General features: G+C 50.0%; 4 protein-coding genes across 8 annotated transcripts; 1 reads left to right on the top strand and 3 right to left on the bottom strand.

Annotated features, from left to right (window-relative positions):
- Window positions 1–950: 950 nt before the first annotated feature.
- On the top strand, window positions 951–6,240 carry LOC139213897 (inositol monophosphatase 1-like). 3 transcript variants are annotated; one of them, XM_070844594.1, is made up of 9 exons: window positions 951–984; window positions 1,505–1,584; window positions 2,250–2,383; window positions 3,023–3,127; window positions 3,485–3,530; window positions 3,829–3,964; window positions 4,063–4,171; window positions 4,527–4,678; window positions 4,759–6,240. In XM_070844594.1, exons 2-9 carry the CDS (start codon window positions 1,522–1,524, stop codon window positions 4,884–4,886), a joined length of 873 nt encoding a protein of 290 aa, XP_070700695.1. In that variant the 5' UTR covers window positions 951–984; window positions 1,505–1,521; the 3' UTR covers window positions 4,887–6,240. The 3 variants fall into 3 exon arrangements, with proteins under 3 accessions (XP_070700695.1, XP_070700696.1, XP_070700694.1); XM_070844595.1 differs by having other exon boundaries at window positions 1,494–1,584; window positions 3,856–3,964; XM_070844593.1 differs by having other exon boundaries at window positions 1,494–1,584.
- Window positions 5,578–17,321, bottom strand: LOC139213896 (E3 ubiquitin-protein ligase RNF31). Of its 2 annotated transcripts, none has more exons than XM_070844591.1 (19): window positions 17,235–17,321; window positions 16,985–17,075; window positions 16,798–16,863; window positions 15,714–15,880; window positions 12,729–12,859; window positions 12,516–12,613; window positions 11,978–12,106; window positions 11,711–11,895; window positions 10,839–11,021; window positions 10,241–10,423; window positions 10,057–10,155; window positions 9,863–9,952; window positions 9,620–9,725; window positions 9,407–9,525; window positions 7,692–7,805; window positions 7,554–7,620; window positions 7,394–7,481; window positions 7,137–7,305; window positions 5,578–6,043 (listed from the first exon to the last, which is right to left on the bottom strand). In XM_070844591.1, the coding sequence occupies exons 1-19, from the start codon at window positions 17,277–17,279 to the stop codon at window positions 5,918–5,920; spliced, it is 2,256 nt and encodes a 751-aa protein (XP_070700692.1). In that variant the 5' UTR covers window positions 17,280–17,321; the 3' UTR covers window positions 5,578–5,917. The 2 variants fall into 2 exon arrangements, with proteins under 2 accessions (XP_070700692.1, XP_070700693.1); XM_070844592.1 differs by having other exon boundaries at window positions 5,578–6,017.
- Window positions 17,322–17,717: 396 nt separating this feature from the next.
- c15h7orf25 (chromosome 15 C7orf25 homolog) lies at window positions 17,718–19,791 on the bottom strand. Its single transcript, XM_070845840.1, has 2 exons — window positions 19,717–19,791; window positions 17,718–19,086 (listed from the first exon to the last, which is right to left on the bottom strand). Exon 2 carries the CDS (start codon window positions 19,068–19,070, stop codon window positions 17,832–17,834), a length of 1,239 nt encoding a protein of 412 aa, XP_070701941.1. The 5' UTR covers window positions 19,071–19,086; window positions 19,717–19,791; the 3' UTR covers window positions 17,718–17,831.
- Window positions 19,792–20,695: 904 nt separating this feature from the next.
- Window positions 20,696–26,385, bottom strand: dnajc1 (DnaJ (Hsp40) homolog, subfamily C, member 1). Of its 2 annotated transcripts, none has more exons than XM_070844514.1 (12): window positions 26,148–26,385; window positions 25,745–25,846; window positions 23,664–23,710; window positions 23,382–23,547; window positions 23,191–23,288; window positions 23,027–23,120; window positions 22,862–22,946; window positions 22,581–22,744; window positions 22,372–22,491; window positions 21,954–22,002; window positions 21,355–21,768; window positions 20,696–21,109 (listed from the first exon to the last, which is right to left on the bottom strand). In XM_070844514.1, the coding sequence occupies exons 1-12, from the start codon at window positions 26,304–26,306 to the stop codon at window positions 21,075–21,077; spliced, it is 1,533 nt and encodes a 510-aa protein (XP_070700615.1). In that variant the 5' UTR covers window positions 26,307–26,385; the 3' UTR covers window positions 20,696–21,074. The 2 variants fall into 2 exon arrangements, with proteins under 2 accessions (XP_070700615.1, XP_070700614.1); XM_070844513.1 differs by having other exon boundaries at window positions 21,365–21,768.
- Window positions 26,386–27,878: the final 1,493 nt, after the last annotated feature.

The raw sequence follows: 27,878 nt of genomic DNA, 5'->3' as shown, positions 1-27,878 counted from the left end.
TCACACACACTCACACACACTCTCTCACACACTCACACACACTCACACACTCTCTCACACACTCACACACACTCACACACTCTCTCACACACTCACACTCACTCACACTCTCTCACACACTCATGCACTCTCTCACACACTCACACACACTCACACACTCACACACACACTCACACATACTCACACACACTCTCACACACTCTCTCACACACTCACACTCTCTCACACACTCTCTCACACACTCACACACACTCTCTCACACACTCACACACACTCTCACACACTCTCTCACACACTCACACACACTCACACACACACTCACACATACTCACACACACTCTCACACACTCTCTCACACACTCACACTCTCTCACACACTCACACACTCTCTCACACACTCACACACACTCTCTCACACACTCACACACACTCACACACACTCTCACACACACACTCTCTCTCACACACTCACACACACTCACACACACTCACACACACTCTCACACACACACTCTCTCTCACACACTCACACACACTCACACACACTCTCACACACACACTCTCTCTCACACACTCACACACTCTCACACACACACTCTCTCACACACACTCACACACTCTCACACACACACTCTCTCTCACACACTCACACTCTCTCACACACTCACACACACTCTCTCACACACTCACACACACTCACACTCTCTCACACTCACACTGAGCAGCTCTTTATGGAAACAGTCTGAGAGAACACTGTTATGAACTGGTGCTGTAGAGATAAAGATTGATTGATTGATTGATTGACCTCCAGTCACTGTCTCACATGACAAACATCGTGTCAGGACACTCTGGAGGAGGACAGTTCACTGGGTGTCCAGCAGGAGGCAGCAGCTTACTTCTTCCAGAAGAAGAAGAAGAAGAAAAGAAACCCGGAAGTGTGCGGAGTGTCCGCAGCAGCGGTTTGTCATCTTCATCAGTGCGCAGGTGAGACTTTACTGCAGGTTCACTTTGTTGTTCTTCTTCTGTTTGTTCCGGCGGAAGCAGCCCTCCTTCACATCAAACCTCCGCCTTAAATCACCGAGTTTAACTCTGCGGCCGTCCCACCAGACTCCGTTCAGATACCTGCTGTTTGAAAACCACCTTGCTTGTAAAGAAAGGTAGCGGGACAGCACGGACAGGTCGCGCTTCTCTGACACGTCATCACGTCCATTCGGTTAATACGGCTCATTCATAATCCCACAGTCCAAACTTCACATTGATTAACAAATCAAGAAACCCAAAGCTGTAGACCTCTTGACAGATGTCATTTTTACAGTAAAACAGTCTGCAGTTCTGCGCGTAAATACATGGAGATTCAGACAGGAGATCAATAAGTCGATCAGCTCCGAGGTTCAGTTTGACTGTGAATAACAAACTTGATTTGATGTTTCTCTGTTGTCCAATCAGCTGCAGCGCTGACACACCTGTCCGGTGCTTCTTCTACTCATGTTCAGTCTCTGTTTAGGGAGTTGCTCCTCCAACATGGCCGACAGGTGGCAGAACACCATGGAGCACGCTGTGAGCGCCGCGAGGAGGGCGGGACAGGTGTGTGTGTGTGTGTGTGTGTGTGTGTGTGTGTGTGTGAGAGAGAGTGTTGATGTGGAATCCAACCCATAAAGAGCAGCTCAGAACAAACTCTTTCATTCAGAGACCAAAGATTCAGGAATTCAACAGGAAGGATTCAAGAATCCCCACAGAGCAGCTCAGAGATTAGATTAGGACCCAGTGGAGGAGGAACTCCCCTTTAACGGGAAGAACTCCCCATTGACAGGAAGAAACCTCAAACAGAACCAGGCTCAGAGGGGGGGGTTCTGTCGGGGTCTATGTTGGAGAGAGAGAGAACTAACAGTAACTACAGTACTGATCAATGTGACTGATACTGATCAATATGGCAAAATAACTTCAGTTTAGCCTGAAAGTTGCTGCTCAGGACTTTATGTCCTTAAGGCAGATTTGAAGTTTACTCAACTGATTGGGTTCATCTGGCTTTATTGATAAATATAATTGTGTATCATCTGCATAACAGTGGAAATTAATGGAGTGCTTCCTGATAATATTACCCAGAGGAAGCATATATAAGATAAAGAGTATCGGTCCAAGCACTGAACCTTGTGGAACTCCATGTCTAACCTTAGTGTGGACAGAGGATTCATTGTTAACGTGTAATCAGGTGGCGTGTGTATTGATCAGTTGGCTTGTGTATTGATCAGGTAGTGTGTGAGGCTCTGCAGGATGACAGGAAGGTGATGACGAAGAGCTCGTCGGTTGACTTGGTGACACAAACCGACCAGAAGGTGGAGCAGCTCATCATCCAATCAGTGAAGGAGAAGTTCCCCACACATAGGTGAGGAGTGTTATTGATAGGTGATCAGGTCCACAGATCAATAGTCTGAGTGTTTCTGTCTCTACATACAGAAGACCTCCTGCAGACAGAATAAATGTAAATAATGGCGCTTTTCCACCAGCACCTACTCAGTTCGACTCGACTCAGTCTTTCTGGTTCTCCACCAGGTGATAGTACCTGGTACCAGGTACTTTTTTAGTACCTACTCTGCCAGGGTTCCAAGCGAGCTGAGTCGAGCTGAAAATGTGACATCAACAGACTACAGGCCACTGATTGGCCAGGGAGTGACATCACTGGATGAGTCATGAGAGCAACTCGTTCACAAGAATCAAACCCTCCGTTTTTAGAACCCTGGAAACAGACCGGGCGTTTTTATTATACAATGAGGTGAACGGCTCCACGCAAACCAACATGTGGTCCAGCGATTCTTTTACCTCGAGTCTGACAAGCAGGTTTGAGCAGCAGGTTTACCATCGCCTCCACGTCCTCAGTTGTGTTTGTGTTCGTGCCGCATACAAATGACGCCACCGGAGTTTGGGGCCACCTTGCTACGACGACCCACTTTGAGGTTGTACGCTACTGTAATGGAAAACAACTGAAACCGAGTCTAGTCGAGCTAAAACTGTGTTTGTGTGTCAGGTTCATCGGGGAGGAGTCTGTGGCTGCAGGTGAAGTGTGTGTCCTGACTGACGATCCCACCTGGATCATCGACCCCATCGACGGGACGACCAACTTTGTTCACACGTGAGTCTGCTTGGTAAACACCCCCCTTACGAGCACGCTGACATCATCACTTCGACATGAAGGCAGGTGTGTTTCCGTCCAGGTGTGTGTTTAATGTTTGTCTCATTATTTGAACCCAAACATCACCTGTTCCTAAACATAACCAACTAGTTTAACTGAGTTAACTCAGTCTTCACGAGGCAGACGCTCCTGAACAGTTTAAAGGTTCTTCTCAGCCAAACTCCACATAAACACATTCCCTCTAATTAATTAGTTTATTAATTAATCAGATGGATCTGTCCTGAGGACTTCGTTAACCAGCTCATCAGCACACGGACCTTCAGGGACCTCCAGCAATAACTTTAATGTCTCCAACAGATTTCCCTTTGTTGCTGTTTCCATCGCTTTCTCCGTCAACAAGCAGGTGAGTTCAGTTCACTGCAGTCCACCACAGTCCACTACAGACCACCACAGTCCACCACAGAGCACTAGTCCACCACAGTCCACTACAGACCACCAGACCACCACAGTCAACTACAGACCACCAGTCCACCACAGTCCACTACAGTCCACTACAGACCACCAGACCACCACAGTCCACCACAGTCCACCACAGAGCACTAGTCCACCACAGTCCACTACAGACCACCAGTCCACCACAGATTACCAGACTGCCACAGTAGTGTGGTGTGCTGCAGCGTTACCTCCCTGCTGGTCTCCAGAGGTCTCTGGTCTCTGCCCCCCTTCAGGTGGAGTTCGGGGTGGTCTACAGCTGTCTGGAGGATAAGATGTTCACGGCAAGGAGGGGGAGGGGGGCGTTCTGTAACGGAAAACCACTGCAGGTGTCTGGGCAGGAAGGTCAGTGATCAATCACACCAATACTCATCGATAAGCCTTCAGGGCGAAGGCGTGAGGTCACGATGCTGTGAACCAATCAGAGTCCTTCTTTCTGACAGACATCAAACAGTCCGTCATCGCCACCGAGTTCGGATCCAGCAGAGACCCTGAAGCTGTAGACAAGATCTTCACGAGCCTGAAGAACATCCTCTGCATCCCTGTACACGGGTACTACTGCTGATACTGCAGTAATACTACTGCTGATACTGTAGTACTACTGCTGATACTGTAGTAATACTACTGCTGATACTGTAGTAATACTACTGCTGATACTGTAGTACTACTGCTGATACTGCAGTAATACTACTGCTGATACTGTAGTAATACTACTGCTGATACTGTAGTACTACTGCTGATACTGCAGTACTACTACTGCTGATACTGCAGTACTACTGCTGATACTGTAGTACTACTGCTGATACTGTAGTACTACTGCTGATACTGTAGTACTACTGCTGATACTGTAGTACTACTGCTGATACTGTAGTACTACTGCTGATCCTGGGACATAACGTGTTTCCAGGGTCCGCGGCGCAGGAACTGCAGCCATCAACATGTGTCTGGTGGCGTCCGGCTGTGTCGAGGCATATTATGAGATCGGGATGCACATCTGGGATGTCGCCGCCGGCTCGCTGATCGTCTCGGAGGCGGGAGGAGTCCTGATGGACGTGGAGGGTAAAGATGCTCGCAGACGGAGACGCTCGCCTGGCCGTCTGCTGGGTTCGGGGTTCACTGTGCTGTCCGTCTGTGTGCAGGGGGCGCCGTGGACCTGATGTCCAGACGGATCGTTGCTGCCAACAACGGGACCATCGCTGAGAGGATCGTCAAAGAGATCGACGCCTTCAGCCCGCCTAGAGACGACGATCCACCGCCACAGAAATAGTGAAGAAGTGCAGTGCATTGTGGGCCAGTTTTGTTTTAGTTTGAGATAAAGTTGTCATATTAAGAAAAACACACATGGATTTGTCTGACATCACATGTGCACGTCTTTTATGTGTCAGGTAACACCCGTCGCCCTGACTGACAGGTGTTACGTCATGACGACGGGTGTTCCCTTCTTCAGGTGTGGATTATCGTCCAGTCTTGTCACATGACCACCCTGGATGTTGATGAGTGAGTGAACCTGTCTGTGGTGATGAACAACTGAGTCACTCATCACTCTGTTGTCAAATGTTCGGACTGAATATCCAGAATTTAAAGTGAAATCAACCTAAAACTAAAAAACGCCCCAACTTGTCTTATTTTGAAAGGGCAGATGTCAGCAGGTTGTCATGGTAACAATAGATGAAGCAGGTGGAGCAATTGCACCCCCACTTTTACACTTGGGGGAGCAAACCTGTGTTTTTGCACCGACTATCTAAATGAGTTCTGCCCGTGTTTACTGAGGCTCTTCTTTTTAGGGCTCAGGGTTTTTTGAGTAAGAGACATTTTAGCAGTCGCTCACCAGAACAGAACACAATGAAAAGCTAATATTTGATGGCGCAGTATAAACTGAGCTTTATACTGAAGGAGCAGCTTGATTGGTCACGATGGAGCTAACAGCAGCCATGATGGTAACAGGAAGCTTTAGTGAGTTCAGATTTATTCATTTATTCAACAGTTAAAGTGCACACAGCTAACACATGCTAACAGAGCTAACACATGCTAACAGAGCTAACACATGCTAAATGGTGTGTGGACAGTGACATGCTGAGGAGAGACTTGTTAGCACCGTTAGCTCGTTAAGGTGAACTTCAGGTCTGAAGTCTGATTGGCTGCCCTTATGTCCCGTTTCATTGGCTGTTTCCATGGCAACTAATCTGCCAATCAGACTGCAGTTTGAACAGCACACTGATGTCACAGATTTTCAGGGTTACTGTGGTGACACAGGACGCTGCCTCCCCATTGGTTGGTGAGTTAGAAGTGGGCAGTCCCTCAGTCCCTCAGCAGCATGTGAGGGGGCGGAGCTCCAGGAGCCACGGCAGGTGTCCAAGTGCAGAGGTCATCGGTGAGTTTGAGTGGGCGCTGCTGCTTCCTGAGGGGAATGCTATTGGTCAGAGTCTGAGGAGACAGACAGGAGGCTGCGCTGTGATTGGCTGAGGGGAGACCACATGAAGAACCGGCAGGTTTGATTGGATATTAATGAACAGGTGACTGAAGGTGTGGTTTTTCATGTTTAAGTTAAAAACTTGACTTTGAAAGTTTAAATGTTACTGAGCCTTTAAATCAGCATTAATTAATAAACTGTGACTAACTGACTCGTCCGTAATGAACGCCTGAATCTGTCCCAGAATTTAGTGTAAAAATCTCTGGTTTTATCGTTGGTGATTGATTAGAGGGATGTAACAGTACGACATGAACACATTAACGTCCAGATGTTCATAGATATTAAAAACAGTAGAACAATGAGCCGAAGCGCTCAGCAGCACCCCCTCTGGAGGAACGACACCCACAGCGACGCTCCGACGGCAGCTCTGACCTGCCGACCGCCGACTCCACCTGTTTCCATCCAAGATCCTCTGTGGCTCGATCTGGTGTCACCACGGCAACAGGATCTGTGTGTGTTGCTGAGGCTCAGAGCGGTCTGAAACCTCTGATCACACTAAACTCACCATGTGGAGCCTCCATGTGCGTAAACATGTAACACGGAGGCAGGAGGACAGTTCAGACAAGAAACACGACCAATATTTATGATCCACTAATTAAAACGACGAGGAATTAAACATCTAACTCGCAGCATCTAAATGTCAACTAGCAATTGCTACACTCAATGTTTCCCTTATTATTGATTATCTATAGAACATAAAAACGCTCTAACCTAAGTCCTTCTGTACGGAGCTGTGAGAATTTTTGAGCTCAGTAATTCAATTTCTTGAATTTATGGATCGTATCATTTATAAATGATGGTGCTTTTGCATCTGAACTTAATAAAATGACCTCCAAGAGTTCAAACCTTCCTCTGATTCTCTCCTCAGTTTTAACAGCGGCATCGTTAAACAAATGAAAAGTACAACTGAAGCCTCGGCCGCTGTGAAAACTACATTTATTGTTGTGATGAATCTAACTTCCTGTAACTGTCTGACCTGACTGCAGTGCGCCCCCCCCCCATGTTTCCCTGAATGTTCCCTTTTGTGACAGTGATGATGTCACTGACCAGGCGGAGGCGGTGTGCGTACAGCGGCTCGGGCTCGTCAGGTCTCCTGGTCGGCACGGCAACATTCCAGCGCTGCAGCTCAGCGACCATCTCAGCCAGGCTGAACAGGTCTGCAGGGTCGGCACGGCAACAGTTGATCACCTCCACCAAACGCTCCTTATAGTGCACCCTGACGGAACAGATGGGCGGAGACTGAACACCTGAACACGGGACAGACGCACCTGGACAGGATGAGACTGGGACCAGACTGGTCTTACTGGCAGTATCCTCGGTGTTCAGCGGGCCGTCCACAGGGCTCCTCCCGTCTGCTGCCGTCGTCTCTCAGCTCCAAAACCAAACAAACACCTGAAGGTGAACAAACAGGTGAGTCAGACTGCAGGAGAACAGATGCCACCTGGAGGCAGAAACACACCTCACCTGTCGGACTGGTCTCAGATGAGCTGCCACTGGCCGGTTCTAACCAGGTAGGAGGGACCCTGGAGTACTGAGAGACAAGAGACAGTCCACGTCATCACACACCTGAGCCCTCACAGCAGCACACTCAGGTGGTCTTACCTGTAGCAGCAGGTGGAGGCGGGACACGCTCCAGTCCCTTAAGTGGTACAGGCAGTCTCGGGGGTGGTGGGCGTGGAGACCTTTGGCACTGCAGTCGGCAGAGAAGCCGCAGGCCTGAGGACAGGAAGTCATGAAACCTGGATTTAAGTCTTCAGTCTGAGACATCTGGACAAAAATAAAACAAGGAACTCTGGACGCCGCCCCCAGGGGGGGTGTCACAGGGTCCAAGTCTCTGGTGGATCCTCAGGTGTGAAAGTAGGGTCTGAACAGATCTAGATGTACTCAATAAAAACCTGAACCAGAGGACATCAGAGGACAGAGGACAGTAGAGGACAGTAGAAGACATCAGAGGACAGTAGAAGACAGCAGAGGACAGTAGAAGACAGCAGAGGACATCAGAGGACAGTAGAAGACAGCAGAGGACATCAGAGGACAGTAGAGGACATCAGACGACAGTAGAAGACAGAGGACAGCAGAGGACAGTAGAGGACATCAGAGGACAGTAGAGGACATCAGAGGACAGTAGAGGACAGTGGAAGGCAGTAGAGGACATCAGAGGACAGTAGAGGACAGCAGAGGACAGTAGAAGACAGTAGAGGACATCAGAGGACAGTAGAGGACATCAGAGGACAGTAGAGGACATCAGAGGACAGTAGAGGACATCAGAGGACAGTTGAAGACAGCAGAGGACATCAGAGGACAGTAGAAGATAGTAGAGGACAGTAGAAGATAGTAGAGGACAGTAGAGGACATCAGAGGACAGTAGAGCACAGTAGAGGACACTAGAGGACAGTAGAAGACAGTAGAGGACATCAGAGGACAGTAGAGGACATCAGAGGACAGTAGAGGACATCAGAGGACAGTAGAGGACATCAGAGGACAGTAGAAGATAGTAGAGGACAGTAGAAGATAGTAGAGGACAGTAGAGGACATCAGAGGACAGTAGAAGACAGTAGAGGACAGCAGAGGACAGTAGAAGACATCAGAGGACAGTAGAAGACAGTAGAGGACAGCAGAGGACAGTAGAAGACATCAGAGGACAGCAGAAGACAGCAGAGGACAGTAGAGGACATCAGAGGACAGTAGAAGACATTAGAGGACATCAGAGGACATCAGAGGACAGTAGAGGACATCAGAGGACATCAGAGGACAGTAGAGGACAGCAGAGGACATCAGAGGACATCAGAGGACAGTAGAGGACATCAGAGGACATCAGAGGACAGTAGAGGACAGCAGAGGACATCAGAGGACAGTAGAAGACATCAGAGGACAGTAGAAGACATTAGAGGACATCAGAGGACAGCAGAGGACAGCAGAGGACAGCAGAGGACATCAGAGGACAGTAGAGGACAGCAGAGGACATCAGAGGACATCAGAGGACAGTAGAGGACAGCAGAGGACAGTAGAGGACATCAGAGGACATCAGAGGACAGTAGAGGACATCAGAGGACAGTAGAGCACAGTAGAGGACATCAGAGGACACTAGAGGACAGTAGAGGACAGCAGAGGACATCAGAGGACAGCAGAGGACAGCAGAGGACAGCAGAGGACATCAGAGGACAGTAGAAGACAGCAGAGGACAGCAGAGGACAGCAGAGGACATCAGAGGACAGCAGAGGACATCAGAGGACAGTAGAAGACAGTAGAGGACATCAGAGGACAGCAGAGGACAGCAGAGGACAGTAGAAGACAGTAGAAGACAGTAGAGGACTCACTGGTCCCGAGGAGAAGGTCTGGCTGCAGCCTCCACAGAACTGGTGTTGACACTGTGAGCAGGTGAAGTGGAGACATCCTCCTCTGGACAGGCTGAAGACACACTGACAGTTTGGACACTCTGAGGACAGAAGAAATGAGACCTGGATCAGCACTAAGGACAGCAGAGACCAGCGTCCACTGCAGGACCTGGACCCTGGTGGTGGTGTGCGTACCAATGCTGCTGGAGCTGAGCATGGCTGTGGGGTTCTGGTCCGGCTGATTCTGCTGCTGCCAGACTCTGAACTGCTCACAGGTCAGACCCTGATGCTGAGGGGACCACTGCAGAGACACACACAGGTCCACCTTACAAACTGGGGTCCTACAGAGCCTGGTCCTACAGAGCCTGGTCCTACAGAGCCTGGTCCTGATCTGAGGCCAGCTGACAGAGTACAGTAGTGTGTGTGTGAGTGTCTTACAGGTGATCTACACTGACAGCAGGTGCTCTTCTTACAGCTTGGACAGTCCATCCTCAACCGATCAGCTTCATGGAGCATCCCAAAGGAACACTGGAACATACACACACACACACACAGGAGGAAGGATGGTTCTGGTCTGATTTTAGTCTGGTCCTGGTCTAGTCTGGTCCGGTCCAGTCCAGGTTTTGTCTTACGTGAGCACACCAATAGAAGTTCGGCATCTCCTGCAGAGCTCGATCACGGAGTTTCCTCTGGAAGAGTTCATGAAGCTCAGGAGACAGGAAGTGACGGATCTACACACACACACACACACACACGTGAGGAGGATGCGTTCTCCTGGTGAGTTGATCAATCCACAATGTGACACCCCCCCCCTACCTGGGTGTCCAGCAGGTTGAAATAGTCCATGGCCTCCTCCATGCCGCCATGACCTTTGACCTCTGGTCTACCACACTGAGGACACACCAGCTGCTCTACGCTCTTCTCTTTAATGGCCACCGAGAAGAACGCCGTAAAACACGCCTGACACAGGAAGCACGAGCAGTGAGTCATGGTGACCATCTACAGGAAATACAGACAGAGAAGACGAGGTTGGTGCTGTAGTTTGGAAACGTGACGCTGCCTTCAAACAGGAAATAAAAGAACTGCTGACACATGAGCTAACTAGCTTAGCAGAGGGTTAGCAATTTCACGCCTAAAACGGAGAAAAGAGGAAGAGACGAGGAAGAAGATGAACAAACGACCAATGAGTATCCATCCTCATCCTCAGGTGACCCTGCTGGTCCTCAGGCAAACAGGTGCACAAGAAGACGGCGTGAGAGCAGTCACAGCGTTTAGACATTCGTCTCTGTCGGATTAACCTGCAAAGTGTGTGTGTGTGTGTGTGTGTTTCAGGTTTTATCTGGAGGTCGTTATAGGAACATGATGCAGGCAGAATCCTGGCCTCTGATTGGCTGGCAGGTGATGAGTGGCTAACCTTGCTGAAGGACACCTGCTCCTGGCAGATGGGGCAGCTATGAGTCAGGAACCTGAGGGCTGAAGGGAAATCTCTGCTCAGTTGGACCGCCTCCATGACGTCATCAGGGCTGAAGCTCCGCCCCTCCAAGCTCATCAGAGACAGGAAGATGGCAGCCTGGTCCGGAGGAAGGCCGGCCGCCATCTGGAAGACGAGGAAGAGGAAGAGAAGCTGAGACCTCCTGAGACTGCCAGAGACCTACTGAGACCACCAGAGATCTACTGAGACCACCAGAGACCTCCTGAGACCACCAGAGACCTGAGACCGCCTGGTTCTGCGTCCAGAGTTCCTTGTTTTATTTTTGTCCAGATGTCTCAGACTGAAGACTTAAATCCAGGTTTCATGACTTCCTGTCCTCAGGCCTGCGGCTTCTCTGCCGACTGCAGTGCCAAAGGTCTCCATGCCCACCACCCCCGAGACTGCCTGTACCACTTAAGGGACTGGAGCGTGTCCCGCCTCCACCTGCTGCTACAGGTAAGACCACCTGAGTGTGCTGCTGTGAGGGCTCAGGTGTGTGATGACGTGGACTATCTCTTGTCTCTCAGTACTCCAGGGTCCCTCCTACCTGGTTAGAACCGGCCAGTGGCAGCTCACCTGAGACCAGTCCGACAGGTGAGGTGTGTTTCTGCCTCCAGGTGGAATCTGTTCTCCTGCAGTCTGACTCACCTGCTTAGAGCGTCTGAGACCTACCGAGACCTACTGAGACCGCCAGAGACCTGCTAAAATCACCTGAGACCTCCTGAGACCAACTGAGATGTCTTGTGACCTACTGAGATCACAAGAGACCTGCTGAGACAACCAGAGACCTACTGAGACCCAGCAGTCCTGCTCACCTTGATGTGATCTGCTCCAGCTGCTGGCTCAGAACCAGGAACCAGGACCACAGAACCTGCCGTGTGTCTCACTCTAGCTTCTAATTGGTTGATCCTCACAGGTGACGCAGCCTGCTGGTCTCTGTTGGTCTCATCCAGCTGAAGGTCTCCCATCATCCTGCTGAGAGGGAGCACTGGGGGGACACCTGCAGAAACAAGGACCAGGTGTTACTGGACTGTAGTGCTGTAGTACTGGAGTGGTACCTCAGGTGACAGGTGCTGTTTCACCTGAAGGGGAGGAGATGCTCAGGAAAGGGTTGTTGGAGGAGGAAGATGACTGAGGAGGAGCACTGAAATCAATCCCCTGCAGCTCCTCAGTGTACGACCTCACCGTCCTACTCAGCTCCCATTGGCTGGCTGCAACAGAGGGGGAGGGGCTTCATCAGGCCACTTCAAAGACAAACACACAAGCATGCTACAGTTAGCATGCTACAGCTAAAATGCTAAATGGTTAACACCTGTCCAGTTAGCATGCTAAACAGTTAGCACGTTAACACCTGTCCAGTTAGCATGCTAAACAGTTAGCACGTTAACACCTGTCCAATTAGCAAGCTAAACAGTTAGCACGTTAACACCTGTCCAATTAGCATGCTAAACAGTTAGCACGTTAACACCTGTCCAGTTAGCAAGCTAAACAGTTAGCACGTTAACACCTGTCCAGTTAGCATGCTAAACAGTTAGCACGTTAACACCTGTCCAGTTAGCACGCTAGTGAGGTAAAATGTAGGCTTGATGTAGACCAGTCACAGACCCACAGGAATTTTACCTTTCTGTCCAGGCAGGTGGGAAGAGGTGAGGGAGACATGACGGCTGTGTGGAGGGGGGGAGGAGGAGGAGGAGGAGGGGGAGGAGGGATGCTGGATGCTGCAGGATGAGAAAACAAAAGCATAATAACTGTTTGTGTGTGAGACTAAGAGCAGCAGCTCAGTTATTGAGCGTTTTCAATAATCAATATCAATAACTAATGATCCCAACAAACCTTCCAGCTGACTGCAACACCTGTACACATGCAGGGGGCGGAGCCATTACAGGACACCTGGCATAAAGGGGCGTGTCCTTCTGGAAGGCCCGCCTCATCTCTGCCACCAGCAGAGGAAGGTTGGACACGCCCTGACAGGAAGTGACATTGACACGGTTACCTTCATCCTTCATCATCCTCTGCACTTCAGTGACATTAATCAGACAGTTACTGGGGATGTTGAACTGCTGGCAGTCGGCCTGCGGCCATACTACCTGCCGAGGGAGTTTTCACATGTCATTGCGTTGACTGTGTACATCCCCCCCTCGGCCGACGCGGCTGCCGCCTGCGAGATCATCCACAGTGTTGTGTCCCAGCTGCAGACATCCCACCCCCAGTCCCTCATCCTCATATCAGGAGACTTTAATCATGCATCGCTGTCTACCACTCTCCCCAAATTCCGCCAGTATGTGGACTGCTTCACAAGAGACAATAAAACCCTGGACTTACTGTATGCAAACACCAAGGATGCATACAGTTCATCACCCCTCCCCCCGCTGGGCCGCTCAGATCACAACCGGGTGAGACTGCAGTCCATTTACATACCTTTGGTGAAGAAACAACCCCCCACCAAAAGGTATGTGAAGAAGTGGTCGAAGGAGGCCACTGAGGCGCTGCAGGACTGTTTTCACACCACGGACTGGGATGTGCTGTGCAGCCCCCACGGAGAGGACATCGACACTATGACCCACTGCATCACAGACTATATCAATTTCTGTGTGGAGAACACCGTACCCACCAGGAGAGTACGGTGCTTCTCCAATAACAAACCCTGGGTGACCTCAGAACTGAAGGCCCTGCTGAAGGAGAAGAAGAGGGTCTTCAGATCTGGGGACAAGGAGGAGCTGAGGAGGGTGCAGAAGGAGCTGAAGAAGAAGATCTGGGAGTGCAAGGCCAGCTACAGGACCAAGATGGAGAGCCACTTGCAGACTAACAATGTAAGGGCAGTCTGGAGAGGACTAAAGACCATCTCTGGTCACAGCAGAGGCCATGAGAGGGGGCTGGAAGGAGACCAGGAGAGGGCAAACGAACTGAATCTGTTTTTCAACAGATTTGACTCTGCCCCCGCCCTCCCCCCACTCATCAAAGCACGGACCATCCCAGCACTCTGACACCCCCCTCCCCCTACACCCCCACCTCCACCCCATGCCTCTCCATAACAGCTGACCAGGTGAGAAGTGAGCTGAGGAAGACCAAGGCGAGGAAGGCCGCAGGTCCTGACTGTTGAAGGACTGTGCAGACCAGCTCTGTCAGGTGCTCCTGCACATCTTCAACCTGAGCCTGAGTCTGGAGAGGGTACCAGCTCTGTGGAAGACTTCCTGCGTGGTTCCAGTTCCAAAGACAACGCACCCCAGGGAGCCCCACCACTTCAGACCTGTGGCCCTCACCTCTCACCTGATGAAGACCATGGAGAGGATCATCCTCAAAAACCTCCGCCCCCTGGTGAGCCCACATCTGGATCCACTGCAGTTTGCCTACCAACCGAGCACTGGAGTGGATGATGCAGTCATCTACCTGCTTCACAGATCCCTGACTCACCTGGAGAACACCGGCAGCACTGTGAGGGTCATGTTCTTTGACTTCTCCAGTGCATTCAACACCATCCAGCCGTCACTGCTCAGGGTGAAGCTGGAAAGAGCAGGAGTGGACTGTCACCTGGCTGCATGGACAACAGACTACCTCACCAACAGACCGCAGTACGTGAGGCTCCAGGACTGTGTGTCTGACATGGTGGTCTGCAGCACAGGGACCCCACAGGGGACCGTACTCTCCCCCTTCCTCTTCACCCTGTACACCTCGGACTTCAGTTACAACTCTGGGAGCCGTCACCTCCAGAAGTTCTCCGATGACACAGCCATCGTAGGGTGTGTGTCAGAGGGGGACGAACAGGAGTACCGGGAGGTCGTCACCAACTTCGTTGACTGGTGTGAGCTAAACCATCTTCAGCTCAACACCAGCAAGACAAAGGAGATGGTGATTGACTTCTGCAGGAAGACATCCCAGACTGCACCGGTGAACATCCAGGGACTGGACACTGAGAGGGTGGAGACCCTCAAATACCTGGGTGTTCACCTCAACAACAAACTGGACTGGTCTCACAACACAGACGTCCTGTACAAGAAGGGCCAAAGTCGTCTCCACCTGCTGAGCAGACTGAGGTCCTTTGGAGTGTGCAGGACTCTGCTCAGGACTTTTTATGACTCTGTGGTGGCGTCTGCAGTCCTCTATGCAGTGGTCTGCTGGGGAGGAGGGAGCACGGAGAGGGACAGAAAGAGACTGAACAGGCTGGTCAGGAGGGCCGCTTCTGTCCTGGACTGCTCCCTGGACTCCATAGAGGAGGTGTGTGAGAGGAGGACACTAATGAAACTCAAGTCCATCATGGACAACCCCTCTCACCCCCTGCATGAGACTGTGGGGGCCCTGAGCAGCTCCTTCAGCAGCAGGCTGAGGCCCCCACCCTGCAAGAAGGAACGCTACCGCAGGTCATTTCTCCCATCAGCCATCAGACTCTATAACAGCAGCATCACTGGCTGATGTTAACACACTGCCTACCATCCATGCCATTCCATTCCTGTCTACAGTGTAAATATCCTATGGTGCAAATATTTATTTCATTTCATCACAATCCATATATTTATATTTATATTTATATTTGCTATTTTTTGTCTTTTCTATTGCTTTGTTTCTTTCACTCTCCCTGTTTATATTGTTGCTGCTGTAACAAGAAAATTTCCCCCTATGGGGGATCAAATAAAGAAGTCTAAGTCTAAGTCTAAGTTACTAACTTACCTAGTCTCCATGGTAACCTGGTTAACTACCTCTCCAACACCTGCCTGTGGCCTGTGTCGTGGTCTGAGGGAGGTGGCGGACTGAGGGTCTAAAGATCTGACTGGGACTATCTAACTAACCAGCTACCTGACAAGCTAACTCTCCAGGTGAACTCACAGGGGTCCAGTTCCTGAGTCCCTCCAGGCTGATGTTGCCGGCGGCATCCACACAGGGACAGGATGGGTTGATTACCATGGAGACGGATGGACAGACGTAACAGCGGGGGCGGGACACTGGGTGAGTCTCATGGAGCCAGATGCACACTGGGATATTATACTCACTTCCTGGAAAGACACATGACATCACAGTGCAAAAAAAAACAGACCGATCCAGACCGGACAGATCCAGACCGGACAGATCCAGACTGGACAGATCCAGACCGGACAGATCCAGACCGGACAGATCCAGACCGGACAGATCCAGACTGGACAGATCCAGACCGGACAGATCCAGACTGGACAGATCCAGACCGGACAGATCCAGACCGGACAGATCCAGACCGGAGAGATCCAGACCGGACAGATCCAGACTAGAGCTGGTTGGTTCCTGAATGACAAAGTTAATGATTCGAATCTTCGTACTGAATCAGGAATCACGAGTCCAAGGTCTCCATTAACCCGGATCCTGTGAGTCCTCTGGCTGGCTGCTGCTAAGTACACAAGGCGAGTTAGCAGACTCACCGGAAACGCCACGGACTCAGGTGATTCGGTTCACTGACTTCACTCGAGTCAGTGAATCTAAGTAATAAATTGGACCGGTCCAGACCAGACTGATCCAGACTGGATTATGTTGGATGTTTATATTAATATTCTTTCTATTTTCACAGTTGAATTTTTAAAATGAATTCACGTCTTGAGTTGTAAAGTGTCCTTCACTGGGGGGCGGAGTCACACCTGAATGGCCCGCAGGCTGTTTAAATCTGCTGCAGCCAATCAGAGCTCAGAATGAGGCGCCGCCACGTCAGAGAGCAGCAGGAGGACTGACAGACAGACAGGCTGATGGAGCAGCTCCTCTCTCACCTGGTTCACCTCCAGCGGTCACATGGTTCAGAGTCTCCGTCAGGACGACTGGAGGACGCCAACGGCGCTTGCTCTGATTGGCTCAGGTTTTAAGGAGGGAAAGGTCAGTCCTTGAAGCCCTGACAGCCTCTGGCCTGGATCAGGATCAGGATCACATGACTAAACACACCTGAGAGCCTCACCTTCGAAGTGAACAGGGACGGTCCCGGCCAAGTAGAGCAGCCTCCTCTTCTCTTTGTTTGGGAAACCTGTCGGAGAGACAACACACACCTTCATCTTCATCTTCATCAGCCATCATCATGTCAGTCAGCCCGTGCTGAATCCTCCAGAGTGACGTCACACACAGGTGTGTGTGCAGTTTGTACTCACAGTAAAAATCGACATAGAGACGAAGGTCAGGAAACACAGAGCGAAGCCTCCGGAGGTCTGAGGCCGTCTGAGAGGGATACCTGTACTCACACTAGGGGGGGGGCACATTAATGAAGTTGGTTCATGTTGTTTTTAGCATTTAGCTAACTAAGCTAACACCTCTGAATGGGTGTGAACGGAGCAGCAGAACAAACGCTAGCTTGTTTTTTAGCTCCCAAAGTTTAGAGTGACTTTAAAGTTGTGTCCATACTTCCGCCAGAGTCCGCAGCTCCGCCTCAGCGCCGACCGGCGGCATCTCCTCCCGAATTCACCTCATCCACCGACTAACGGACTATCGGGCTACCGGGCTGCAGCCTGGAGGCATCATTTATCATGACACACCACTTCCGCTCCAAGCTTTTCAAACTAAAGGCACAGAGGCAGACATCATCAGAAGTCGCAAATACTTTTTCATTTTTAACATTTGACGATTTGGTATTTAACGATTTAAACATTAGATAGATCGTTACACAACTCACTATTATGTCATTAAACATATTGTTACTACTTCCGTCTAGTGAATCATCATGTAGTTTATTTTGTGAAAGCTTCATTTCTCATCATGAAGGTCTCACAGCAAACCCCAAATCAACTCAACAAGAACCCCTCTGGTTGGACTGGTCAGCTTAACCTGAACGCATCACGAAGACTGACATCATGTGACCTGCTAGAACAAATGAGAAGTGAGCAGGAAGTGTCTGTGCTGCTTTATTGATCTTTGGAAACAGAGACTGTGAACAAACTGATCACACCATATGTACATGAACTCAAACTCCCATCAGCCCCTGCACAGGAAGAAGTCTCTGTCTCAGACAGGTGTGGCCCTCCACTCCTTTCCTTCAGTCAGAGCTCTCGGCTGGTGGATGAACACGCTGTATCGGACACCCTGATTGGCCGCTGCCCTTACGAATCGGCTGTTAGCTGTCATGGTAACAGCTTTCAGCGAGTCTCCAGTGCCAAAGATCATGAGCGAGCGGTGGTTGACCTTGGCGCTGGGTGTGAGGCGCACTGTACGCTCCGATGGCCGGTCGTCCACCAGGTGGACGCGAGCAAGCAGCTTCTGAGCGCGCTCCTTCTCGCCTGGCCCCCCCAGGGTGTCCAGGATCACCTGAAAGTCATGGACAGCGGCGCGGCAGGCAAACAGCTCCTTCCCCTCCATGAAGGTGTCGAGCTGCGGCAGCACCTGCTGGCGGCGCTCCTGGGCCGCCTGCTCCGTCAGCACCGGCTCCCTGAAGGTGAAGTGGCAGCGGCCATGACTCAGCGACGACACGTACGTGATGAGCGTGGTAATGTCGAGGTTAACACGCCGACACTCCTCCACCTGCACCTGGGCAGGAAATGCCAGGCTGGCCACAACCGTGCCACGGTCCACCCGGGTCAGCTCAGAGTCCTCCTCCTCCTCCTCCTCCTCTTCCTCCTCCTCTTCCTCCTCCTCATATTCAGACTCCTCCTCCTCCTCCGTCACCACGGTGTTGACGGCCACGATGTCCCCACGGACGGAGACACCCATGTCCCTGAGGCGATCAGCCATGGGACAAGAGACGCCGTTGTAGAAGGCAAACACGATGTGAGGGTGTCGGTACTGGACGGGCTGCTGGCGGCTGGCCTGCAGGAAGTCCTCGGCCTGCCTGACGATGCTTTTGTCACCATACTGGCCCCGTCCCTGCCAGATGTTGTGCAGAGCCTCTGCCTTCCTGCCCACTGCCTTCACCCAGGTGTGCCCTCCGTTTGCCACCACGTCCACCACCAGTGTGCAGCGGCGGCCCGCGGCGTCCTGGTAGGTGAAGACGTGCAGCAGGGCCACCACGCCCTCCAGACTCTGGGCTGAGTCCACGATGGCTGTCAGGTGCGTCAGGTTGGTGCTGTGCAGGTGAGACTCTTTGACCTGTAGCTCGCCGGCCTCCACCCGCCTCAGGAAGCGCAGCTCCGCCCGCAGCTTAGCGCACAGCTTGTGGTGACCTTCGACCCCCGGACAGAGCTGCTCGGCCCGATGCAGCAACTCCTGAGCAGAACCGATCCTCTGCTGCAAAGTTACCTGGAGGGACATGACCGCTGCATCACACCTGAAGAGTGGGGGCAGGTAGAGAGAGAGACAGACTGGAAACTGATCGGCACAAACAATAAAACTAGTGACATCTGCCTGCTAGCTCGTTGGCTAATAGCAGTTTAACTCAACAGGCACAAATAAGAAACGCCAATGACCGAAATCAGCAGCAACATCAGAGAACAACTACAGCTCTCTGGCCTGTCGGGTCTCTAGCCTGTCGGGTCGCTAGCCTGTCGGGTCTCTAGCCTGTCGGGTCGCTAGCCTGTCGGGTCTCTAGCCTGTCGGGTCGCTAGCCTGTCGGGTCGCTAGCCTGTCGGGTCTCTAGCCTGTCGGGTCTCTAGCCTGTCGGGTCGCTAGCCTGTCGGGTCGCTAGCCTGTCGGGTCTCTAGCCTGTCGGGTCGCTAGCCTGTCGGGTCGCTAGCCTGTCGGGTCTCTAGCCTGTCGGGTCTCTAGCCTGTCGGGTCTCTAGCCTGTCGGGTCTCTAGCCTGTCGGGTCGCTAGCCTGTTAGCTCGTTAAGCGGACTGTATGTTCACTGTGGAGTGTGACGTCAGCGGGTTAGACTAACTTGTGGCCGTTCTGAAGTTTAGCATCACGTCATACTTCCGCTTTTAAAAACTGAAGAATACAAATGTGACGCTGACTTACGGCTGCAGTGACTCGTGAACTCGAATCCACAGGTTCGTTTCCAGATAACAGCTGACAGCAGTGCTAATGCTAACCGACAGCTTCTTCTTCCTCCTTCTGTTCTAGTTCTTCTTCTTCTTCTGTCTTGACAGCAGCTGGACTCCTCAGCGCCCCCTGTCCTGCCTTCCTGAAGTGACTCAGCAGCTTCCACCAGTCAGATTTTCGCTGATTTTACTTCCTCCATCGCGTCCTTCCTGTCTGGTGATCGATCACTGATCACCCTGTGATCATGTCCGTTATCTGCTAATCCCAGAGCTGCTGTCACCCTTCATCCACCCCTTATTACCCACAATGCACACTGAGCAGGAAGTGCTTTTGTCTCTCTCTTCTTAGTGTCTCATTACCCCCCAGATATGAATATTTATATTCATTGTTCATCTGTTACATTTATTTCTCACCTTATTTTGAAGGCTTTGAACAGTTTCCTGTGGCGGTGTGGCGTCAGGCCACACCCCCCGGGCTCCTGTAGTTGTGCTGGCTGTCAGTCATGTTATAAGAACAGGCAGGTGACAGGTGAGGTTCTACCTGCGAGCCCAACTCAGGCAGCTTCTAGGACAGTTTTCAAAATAAAAGCATCACTTCATGTCATGTTGGTTTAACAGATTGTTGACATGTTTCTGTGGATTATTACAGACAAAACACTGACGTCGTCACTACAGAGTCAAACACAAACCTGTCTGAAAGGACTTTAAACATGTTCTACATGCTGATGGCGGTGTGGACCCACGCCACCACTATCACAGACCTTCCTCTGAGGACGCCACAGGCAGGACGGCACCACGCCGCCATTCTTCCCCCACTATGGCCGCTGTGAACCAGGACTCAGAGGTCACAGACAGATGAATGATCAGGCCGGCCTGAAATCTGATCACACGGGATCAATTGACCAGGTGATTGATTACCTGTGTACCACTGAAACAATGACGACAGAGCCCAGGAGGTAATAAATACTTTTTATTGATCAGTTGAACAGAGGGTGATTGATAGACAACATGCTGAGTGGAGATAAGGCACGTGAAGCTGTGAGGTCAGAGGTCAGGTGAGGTCATAGGGGTCACCTACTCATTCTGATTCAGCGGTCAGAAAACACACCTGAGCAGGTGAGATGCCGTGCCACCCAAATAAAAACACCTCATTAAAATTCAGTCCAATCAGGAGGCAGCTCACCTGGACAGGAAAATAAGTGCACTGCAGACAGGTCAGCTGTCACAAGATTCACCGATCACATGATTCACCTGTCTGGAGGTCAGAGGTCACAGTGGAGGGGGTGGAGCCAGATGCTGAATCAGCTTTTTGCCTGTTTCCTCTTCTGGATGAGTTCAGCCAGCATCTTGTAGCGGATCATACACTCCTCCTGGAACACAGGACCGATCAATAACCAATTATTATCAATACATTCCTCCTGGAACACAGGACCGTTCAATAACTGATCAATAACTGATAAATAACCAATTACTATCAATACACTCCCCTTGGAACACAGGACAGATCAATAACAGATCAATAGTCAATTATTATCAGTACACTCCTCTTGGAACACAGGGAGACAGGTGTACCCGTCTGTCTACCTGTGGACAGACAGACAGGTGTGCCGTGTACCTGTCCTCACCTTGGTCTTCCCAGGAACGACCTTGGCAATGCGGTCCCAGCGTTCTGCGGTTCCTCGGGGGAACTGTTGCAGGGCGAATTCTAGAAGCTTCTGTTGGTTCTGTGTCCAGACGGCGAGGTGTTCTCCTTTGTCCCGGTTCTCCAGAGGCTCTGTCTCCTCCTCGTCTGCCACCGTCGAGTCGAAGTCTCTCTGCCGACGACCTCTGATCTTCCCCTCCCCCCTGTCTGCTGCCGACTTCCTGTTCCTCCTTCGGACCGCTGCCACCACTACTTCCTCCTCCTGCTGCTGCTCCTCCTCCTCACAGGTCACGCCCCCCCTTTGAGTCGCCACAGCATCATCAACAGGAAGTAACTTCACAGAGGAAACCGGCGCCTTCAGCTCGGACAGCTTCACCAGACCTGATCCTGAAACGAAAACAACGCCTGGGTCACCTGACCGCAGAACCTCAGTGTCACCTGAGCACAGAACTTGTCAGTGGATCCTTATGGTGGAACCTGACAGTAGAACCTCACAGTGGAATCTGAATGTAGAACCTTATGGTGGAACCTGAATGTAGAACCTTATGGTGGAACCTGACAGTAGAGCTTACCTGATGTGTGACTCACGTTGTCTTTCACCTGTTTGACTTTGGTCGTCACCTGCAGGAGGAAACAGACTCCATCAGTGTTTTAAGGGATAGTCCAACATTTAATGTGCTCTCTGTCAGAGTCAGACGGACACCTGGACTAACCTGACCCGACACTGACAGTAGAACTTCAGTAGAACCTGACAGTAGCAACAGAATCTTAGTAGAGCCTGCCAGAGTCATGTGTCTCAGCTTTATCCCTGTGTGTCTGGGCCTGGATTGGCCTAGCTTAGCACAAATGCTGGAGGTGGCTGAGAGCAGCCTGCTAGCTTAGCTCCTCTCAAACAGAAGAATTCACTCCGACTAACACACGGCGTGTTAGTCGCTATGTCCCAGAGCGACTCGGCCCTGACCGGTCTGGTCCCAGAGCGACTCGGCCTACCTCGGTCACAGATCGGCCCAACTCGTGAGCGATCTTCTCCCAGCGACCCGGAGTTCCTCCTGGGAATTTAACCATCAACCTGCTGAGGAGGCTGAGCTCGTCCCCTGTCCAGTCTGCCGCCTGAGGACAAAACACAGAGATGATGACATCATCCAGGTGTTGTCACACCTGTACGCCACCTCAGTCTAGCCTGATCAATAACATCACACCCTCTTCTTTCCAGATCTGCGGTCCTGCAGCCAGTCGTCCATCTGGTCCTCGATTTCATCAATGGACGTCGTCTGGTCGTAACTCTGATAAATCACATCCTCCAATGGCGGCGTGTAGACGGGAAACTCCACCTTTGGCTTCTTGACCTTTGGCCTCCTCTCCTCTAGACAGACCACAAAGGAAGTCAGAACGACCACGGTCAGGTGACAGGAAGTCAGAACGACCACGGTCAGGTGACAGGAAATCAGGTGTAACAATAATAATAATGTCAGGTGTTTACTGGGGGAAACTTCATGGTCGGCTTCAGCTTCTTCTCTCTGCAGCTGCTTCATCTGCTGGTAGTCCTCATAGTACTGCTGCACCTCCTGCAACACAGAGACCAGGTGTGACCAGAGGGCAGGACTCAGACCAGGTGTGACCAGAGACCAGGTGTGACCCGTCCTACCTGGACGGTCTGTGGCAGGTGTTTGATGGATAGGTACAGCCAGATACTGAGCTTCAGAGGGAGGATGTCCTGCCAGTGAGGCCGGTCCTGAACTCTGGAACAACAAACCAACAATGACAAAAAGACAGGAAACAGGAAGTCCAGCGATGATGTCACAGTGGTACCTGTCTGTCCGGTCCTGGCCGATACACCTGAGATCCTCTGCAGGTCTGGAGCTGAGCTTCTTCTTCTTCTCTTTCTTCTTTTTACTCAGCAACTCGTCCTGGACACACAGAGAACCCATGATAAGTCACATAACCACATGGCCTCTGATTGGCTGTCTGCATGTCTGCTGTGTTCTGATTGGCTGTCTCACCAGCTGCTTCTCCAGGTATATAGACCAAATAACAGCGTAGTGTCCCACAGTGAGGATGAGGAACAGGAGGAAGGCCAGTTCAGCATTACTCATCTTCCTCACTCGTCTGTAGTAGAACACCGGCTGCCGCCAATCAGGAAGACCGTTCACGAGGATGTCATCATACCTGCAGAGGTGACATTATTCATACAGCACAGAACAGCTGCTGTATATGACGTGTGGACTGACTGCTGAGACGTGTGGTGCTCTGTCATTTCACTGATGCAGATAGGTGAGGCTCACCTGCGTCGTCTGTCCTCGTCCTTCAGGACCTCATAGATGGCGACGAGCTGAAACCCGAACCAGACTGAATCAATAGTGTGTAGTGTGTGTGTGTGTGTGTGTGTATAATGTGTAGTGTGTAGTGTGTGTGTGTGTGTGTAGTGTGTGTGTAGTGTGTGTGTGTATTGTGTGCGTGTATAATGTGTAGTGTGTAGTGTGTGTGTGTGTGTGTAGTGTGTAGTGTGTGTGTGTGTGTGTGTAGTGTGTGCGTGTGTGTGTGCGTGTGTGTGTAGTGTGTGTGTAGTGTGTGTAGTGTATGTGTAGTGTGTAGTGTGTGTAGTGTGTATAGTGTGTGTAGTGTGTGTAGTGTGTGTAGTGTGTGTAGTGTGTGTAGTGTGTAGTGTGTGTAGTGTGTAGTGTGTATAGTGTGTGTAGTGTGTAGTGTGTGTAGTGTGTATAGTGTGTGTAGTGTGTGTAGTGTGTAGTGTGTGTAGTGTGTGTAGTGTGTATAGTGTGTATAGTGTATAGTGTGTATATAGTGTGTAGTGTGTAGTGTGTATAGTGTGTGTAGTGTGTAGTGTGTAGTGTGTATAGTGTGTATAGTGTGTAGTGTGTGTAGTGTGTATAGTGTGTATAGTGTATAGTGTGTATATAGTGTGTAGTGTGTAGTGTGTATAGTGTGTGTAGTGTGTAGTGTGTGTAGTGTGTGTAGTGTGTATAGTGTGTATAGTGTATAGTGTGTATATAGTGTGTAGTGTGTAGTGTGTATAGTGTGTGTAGTGTGTAGTGTGTAGTGTGTATAGTGTGTATAGTGTGTAGTGTGTGTAGTGTGTGTAGTGTGTGTAGTGTGTGTAGTGTGTGTAGTGTGTAGTGTGTGTAGTGTGTAGTGTGTGTAGTGTGTAGTGTGTAGTGTGTGTAGTGTGTATAGTGTGTATAGTGTGTATAGTGTGTATATAGTGTGTAGTGTGTAGTGTGTAGTGTGTGTAGTGTGTAGTGTGTGTAGTGTGTAGTGTGTAGTGTGTGTAGTGTGTAGTGTGTATAGTGTGTATATAGTGTGTAGTGTGTATAGTGTGTAGTGTGTAGTGTGTATAGTGTGTAGTGTGTAGTGTATATAGTGTGTAGTGTGTAGTGTGTATAGTGTGTATATAGTGTGTAGTGTGTAGTGTGTGTAGTGTGTAGTGTGTGTAGTGTGTGTAGTGTGTGTAGTGTGTATAGTGTGTATAGTGTGTGTAGTGTGTGTAGTGTGTAGTGTGTGTAGTGTGTAGTGTGTGTAGTGTGTAGTGTGTGTAGTGTGTAGTGTGTGTAGTGTGTGTAGTGTGTGTAGTGTGTGTAGTGTGTAGTGTGTATATAGTGTGTAGTGTGTAGTGTGTGTAGTGTGTAGTGTGTAGTGTGTGTAGTGTGTAGTGTGTAGTGTGTAGTGTGTAGTGTGTATATAGTGTGTAGTGTGTATAGTGTGTATATAGTGTGTAGTGTGTATAGTGTGTATATAGTGTGTAGTGTGTGTAGTGTGTATATAGTGTGTAGTGTGTATATAGTGTGTAGTGTGTGTAGTGTGTATATAGTGTGTAGTGTGTATATAGTGTGTAGTGTGTGTAGTGTGTATATAGTGTGTAGTGTGTATATAGTGTGTAGTGTGTATATAGTGTGTAGTGTGTAGTGTGTATATAGTGTGTAGTGTGTGTAGTGTGTATATAGTGTGTAGTGTGTATATAGTGTGTAGTGTGTGTAGTGTGTATATAGTGTGTAGTGTGTATATAGTGTGTAGTGTGTGTAGTGTGTATATAGTGTGTAGTGTGTATATAGTGTGTAGTGTGTGTAGTGTGTATAGTGTGTATATAGTGTGTAGTGTGTATAGTGTGTATATAGTGTGTAGTGTGTGTAGTGTGTAGTGTGTATATAGTGTGTAGTGTGTATATAGTGTGTAGTGTGTGTAGTGTGTAGTGTGTATAGTGTGTATATAGTGTGTAGTGTGTATAGTGTGTATATAGTGTGTAGTGTGTGTAGTGTGTAGTGTGTATAGTGTGTATATAGTGTGTAGTGTGTATAGTGTGTATATAGTGTGTAGTGTGTGTAGTGTGTAGTGTGTATATAGTGTGTAGTACCTGTCTGAACTGAGTCTCAGCGTTCTCGTCCTTGTTCTTGTCTGGATGCAGCGACAGAGACAGACGACGATACGCTTTCTTTATCTCTGCTGCTGACACGTCCTGAGAGACAGACAGGTGGGGGGAGAGAGGGAGAGAGAGAGGGGGGGGGGGACAGGTGGAGAGAGAGAGAGAGACAGGTGGAGAGAGAGAGAGAGAGACAGGTAAACAGGTGGAGACAGGTCAGTCACTCGCTCAGAACTGGAACTGAACCTGTTTAACCAGCTAGTCAGTGCTAACTGTTAGCTTCTGCCGCTAACTAGCTCAGCTACTTTGTGTGTGCGTGGCACTCGCTCTTTAGCATTAGCAGCCTGCTAGCGGCTGCTGTGCGGTTACCATGGAGACAGCTAGCATTAGCACGGACCTGGTCCACAGAGAGGAACTGGTAGAAGGTCTGCGGGATCTCCTCCACCAGGTCCAGCAGCTCCAGATCCGCGTCCCAGGCGCCCAGAGGGGGGACCAGAGAGACCAGCATGCCCAGGAGGACTAGCAGGGACCGGCACGGACCCGCACACGTCCCCATCACCGACAGCTGTTCCAAGAAAAGACGGGAAACACGGGGCACAGACTCCAGTCCGCTGCGGTCCTCCAGCCAGCTCAGCGCTAACGACCCGGAAACAAAGCCAGTCACATCCGGGTAACACTGTCAAAATAAAAGTCCCTTGTGACGCCTCCCTCAGTGATTGCAGCGACACCTGGAGGAGGACCAGAGACCTATAAATTCAATTCAATCGTTTCATTGTCATATGCACAGATACAAATATTTCTATAACACCACCTCACAAACGACGAGTATTAAATTAAAATCATGAGTCAGAGGTTTGTTTAATTTAATTTGACAAACTGGTTTGAATTCATATTTCATAGTTTAATCAGAACAGTTAGTCACTAAAATAGTCAGGTTCACTTATTCAAGGCCACTTTGAGACATCCTGCTTATTCTCACCTGTTCACCTTCAGCCAGGTGAGATATCAGTCATTAACACTTTAAAACACACAATATTGAAAATGAACACATGCACAGATATTTTAATGACATGCATGCTACATGTATGTTTTGCATGTAATGCGTGAGTTCACAGTCTGACCAGCAGGTGGAGCTGCTACATCACTCACTATATTTCACTTAGAAACTCTCAGACTGCACCGACAAGCTGCAGTGGCCGACCAGCTCACCTGAAACACCTGGAGACGGTTTCTCTTCCTCTGACTTCTTCGTTCTTCATGTTTTCAGTATGTTATTGTATAAATGGATTGTTGTCATGGCGCTTCCAGTGCGCATGTGCGGAGTATATGCTGCCTGTTACGATTGCTCCTGCTAGTTTTCTTATTTTTTCTTACTTTTAACTATCTTTTTTAAATATTTGTTTTACTTTTTTGTTTGTAATATTTTTTTAAGACGTTCCCTCTCCAATACATGCTGGTGGAGAGAGCTCTTGTCATCTCTTTGCTGTGAAAGTACTACTTTAACTCTGCCGGGTGCAGTAAACATATGGCCGTTGGTAGCCGTTTTGGCTACACGAGTGATCAGCTGATCGCTCTGAAACCTGCTGGCATCTTGACCACGAGATCTTCACAAATTCCAGAAGAATTGTGGAGGAAAACACACCGAGGTTGCAGAGGAAAGAAGAACCAGCGGAGGAGAGAAACCAGAAGGAGACAACAGAGGCGTATGGAGGAAAAGAAATACACTCCCCTCCAAAAGTATTGGAACAGTGAGGCCATTTCCTTTATTTTTGCTGTAGACTGAAAACATTTGGGTTTGACATCAATATGAGACAAGAGATCAATGTAGATGTGTATCAGATCCAGATGTAAATACCTGGAAATAAAAGCTGAAATGTTGATCTCTTGTCTCATATTCATCTTTTGATGTCAAACCCAATTTTTTTCAGTCTACAGCAAAAATAAAGGAATTGGCCTCACTGTTCCAATACTTTTGGAGGGGAGTGTATAAACCCTGTCTCTCCATCGTTACTATGGGCAACGTGAGATCGCTGGTAAACAAGATGGAGGAGCTAACAGCATTAGCCAGGAGTCAGATGGAGCACCGGGAGTGTAGTCTGGTGTGCTTTTTGGAGACATGGCTGCATCA

The sequence above is a fragment of the Pempheris klunzingeri genome, chromosome 15 (genome assembly GCF_042242105.1).
Source record: "Pempheris klunzingeri isolate RE-2024b chromosome 15, fPemKlu1.hap1, whole genome shotgun sequence".
NCBI lineage: Eukaryota > Metazoa > Chordata > Actinopteri > Acropomatiformes > Pempheridae > Pempheris > Pempheris klunzingeri.
Note: the sequence above shows the minus strand (reverse complement) of the source record. Positions and strands in the feature narration are given on the sequence as shown.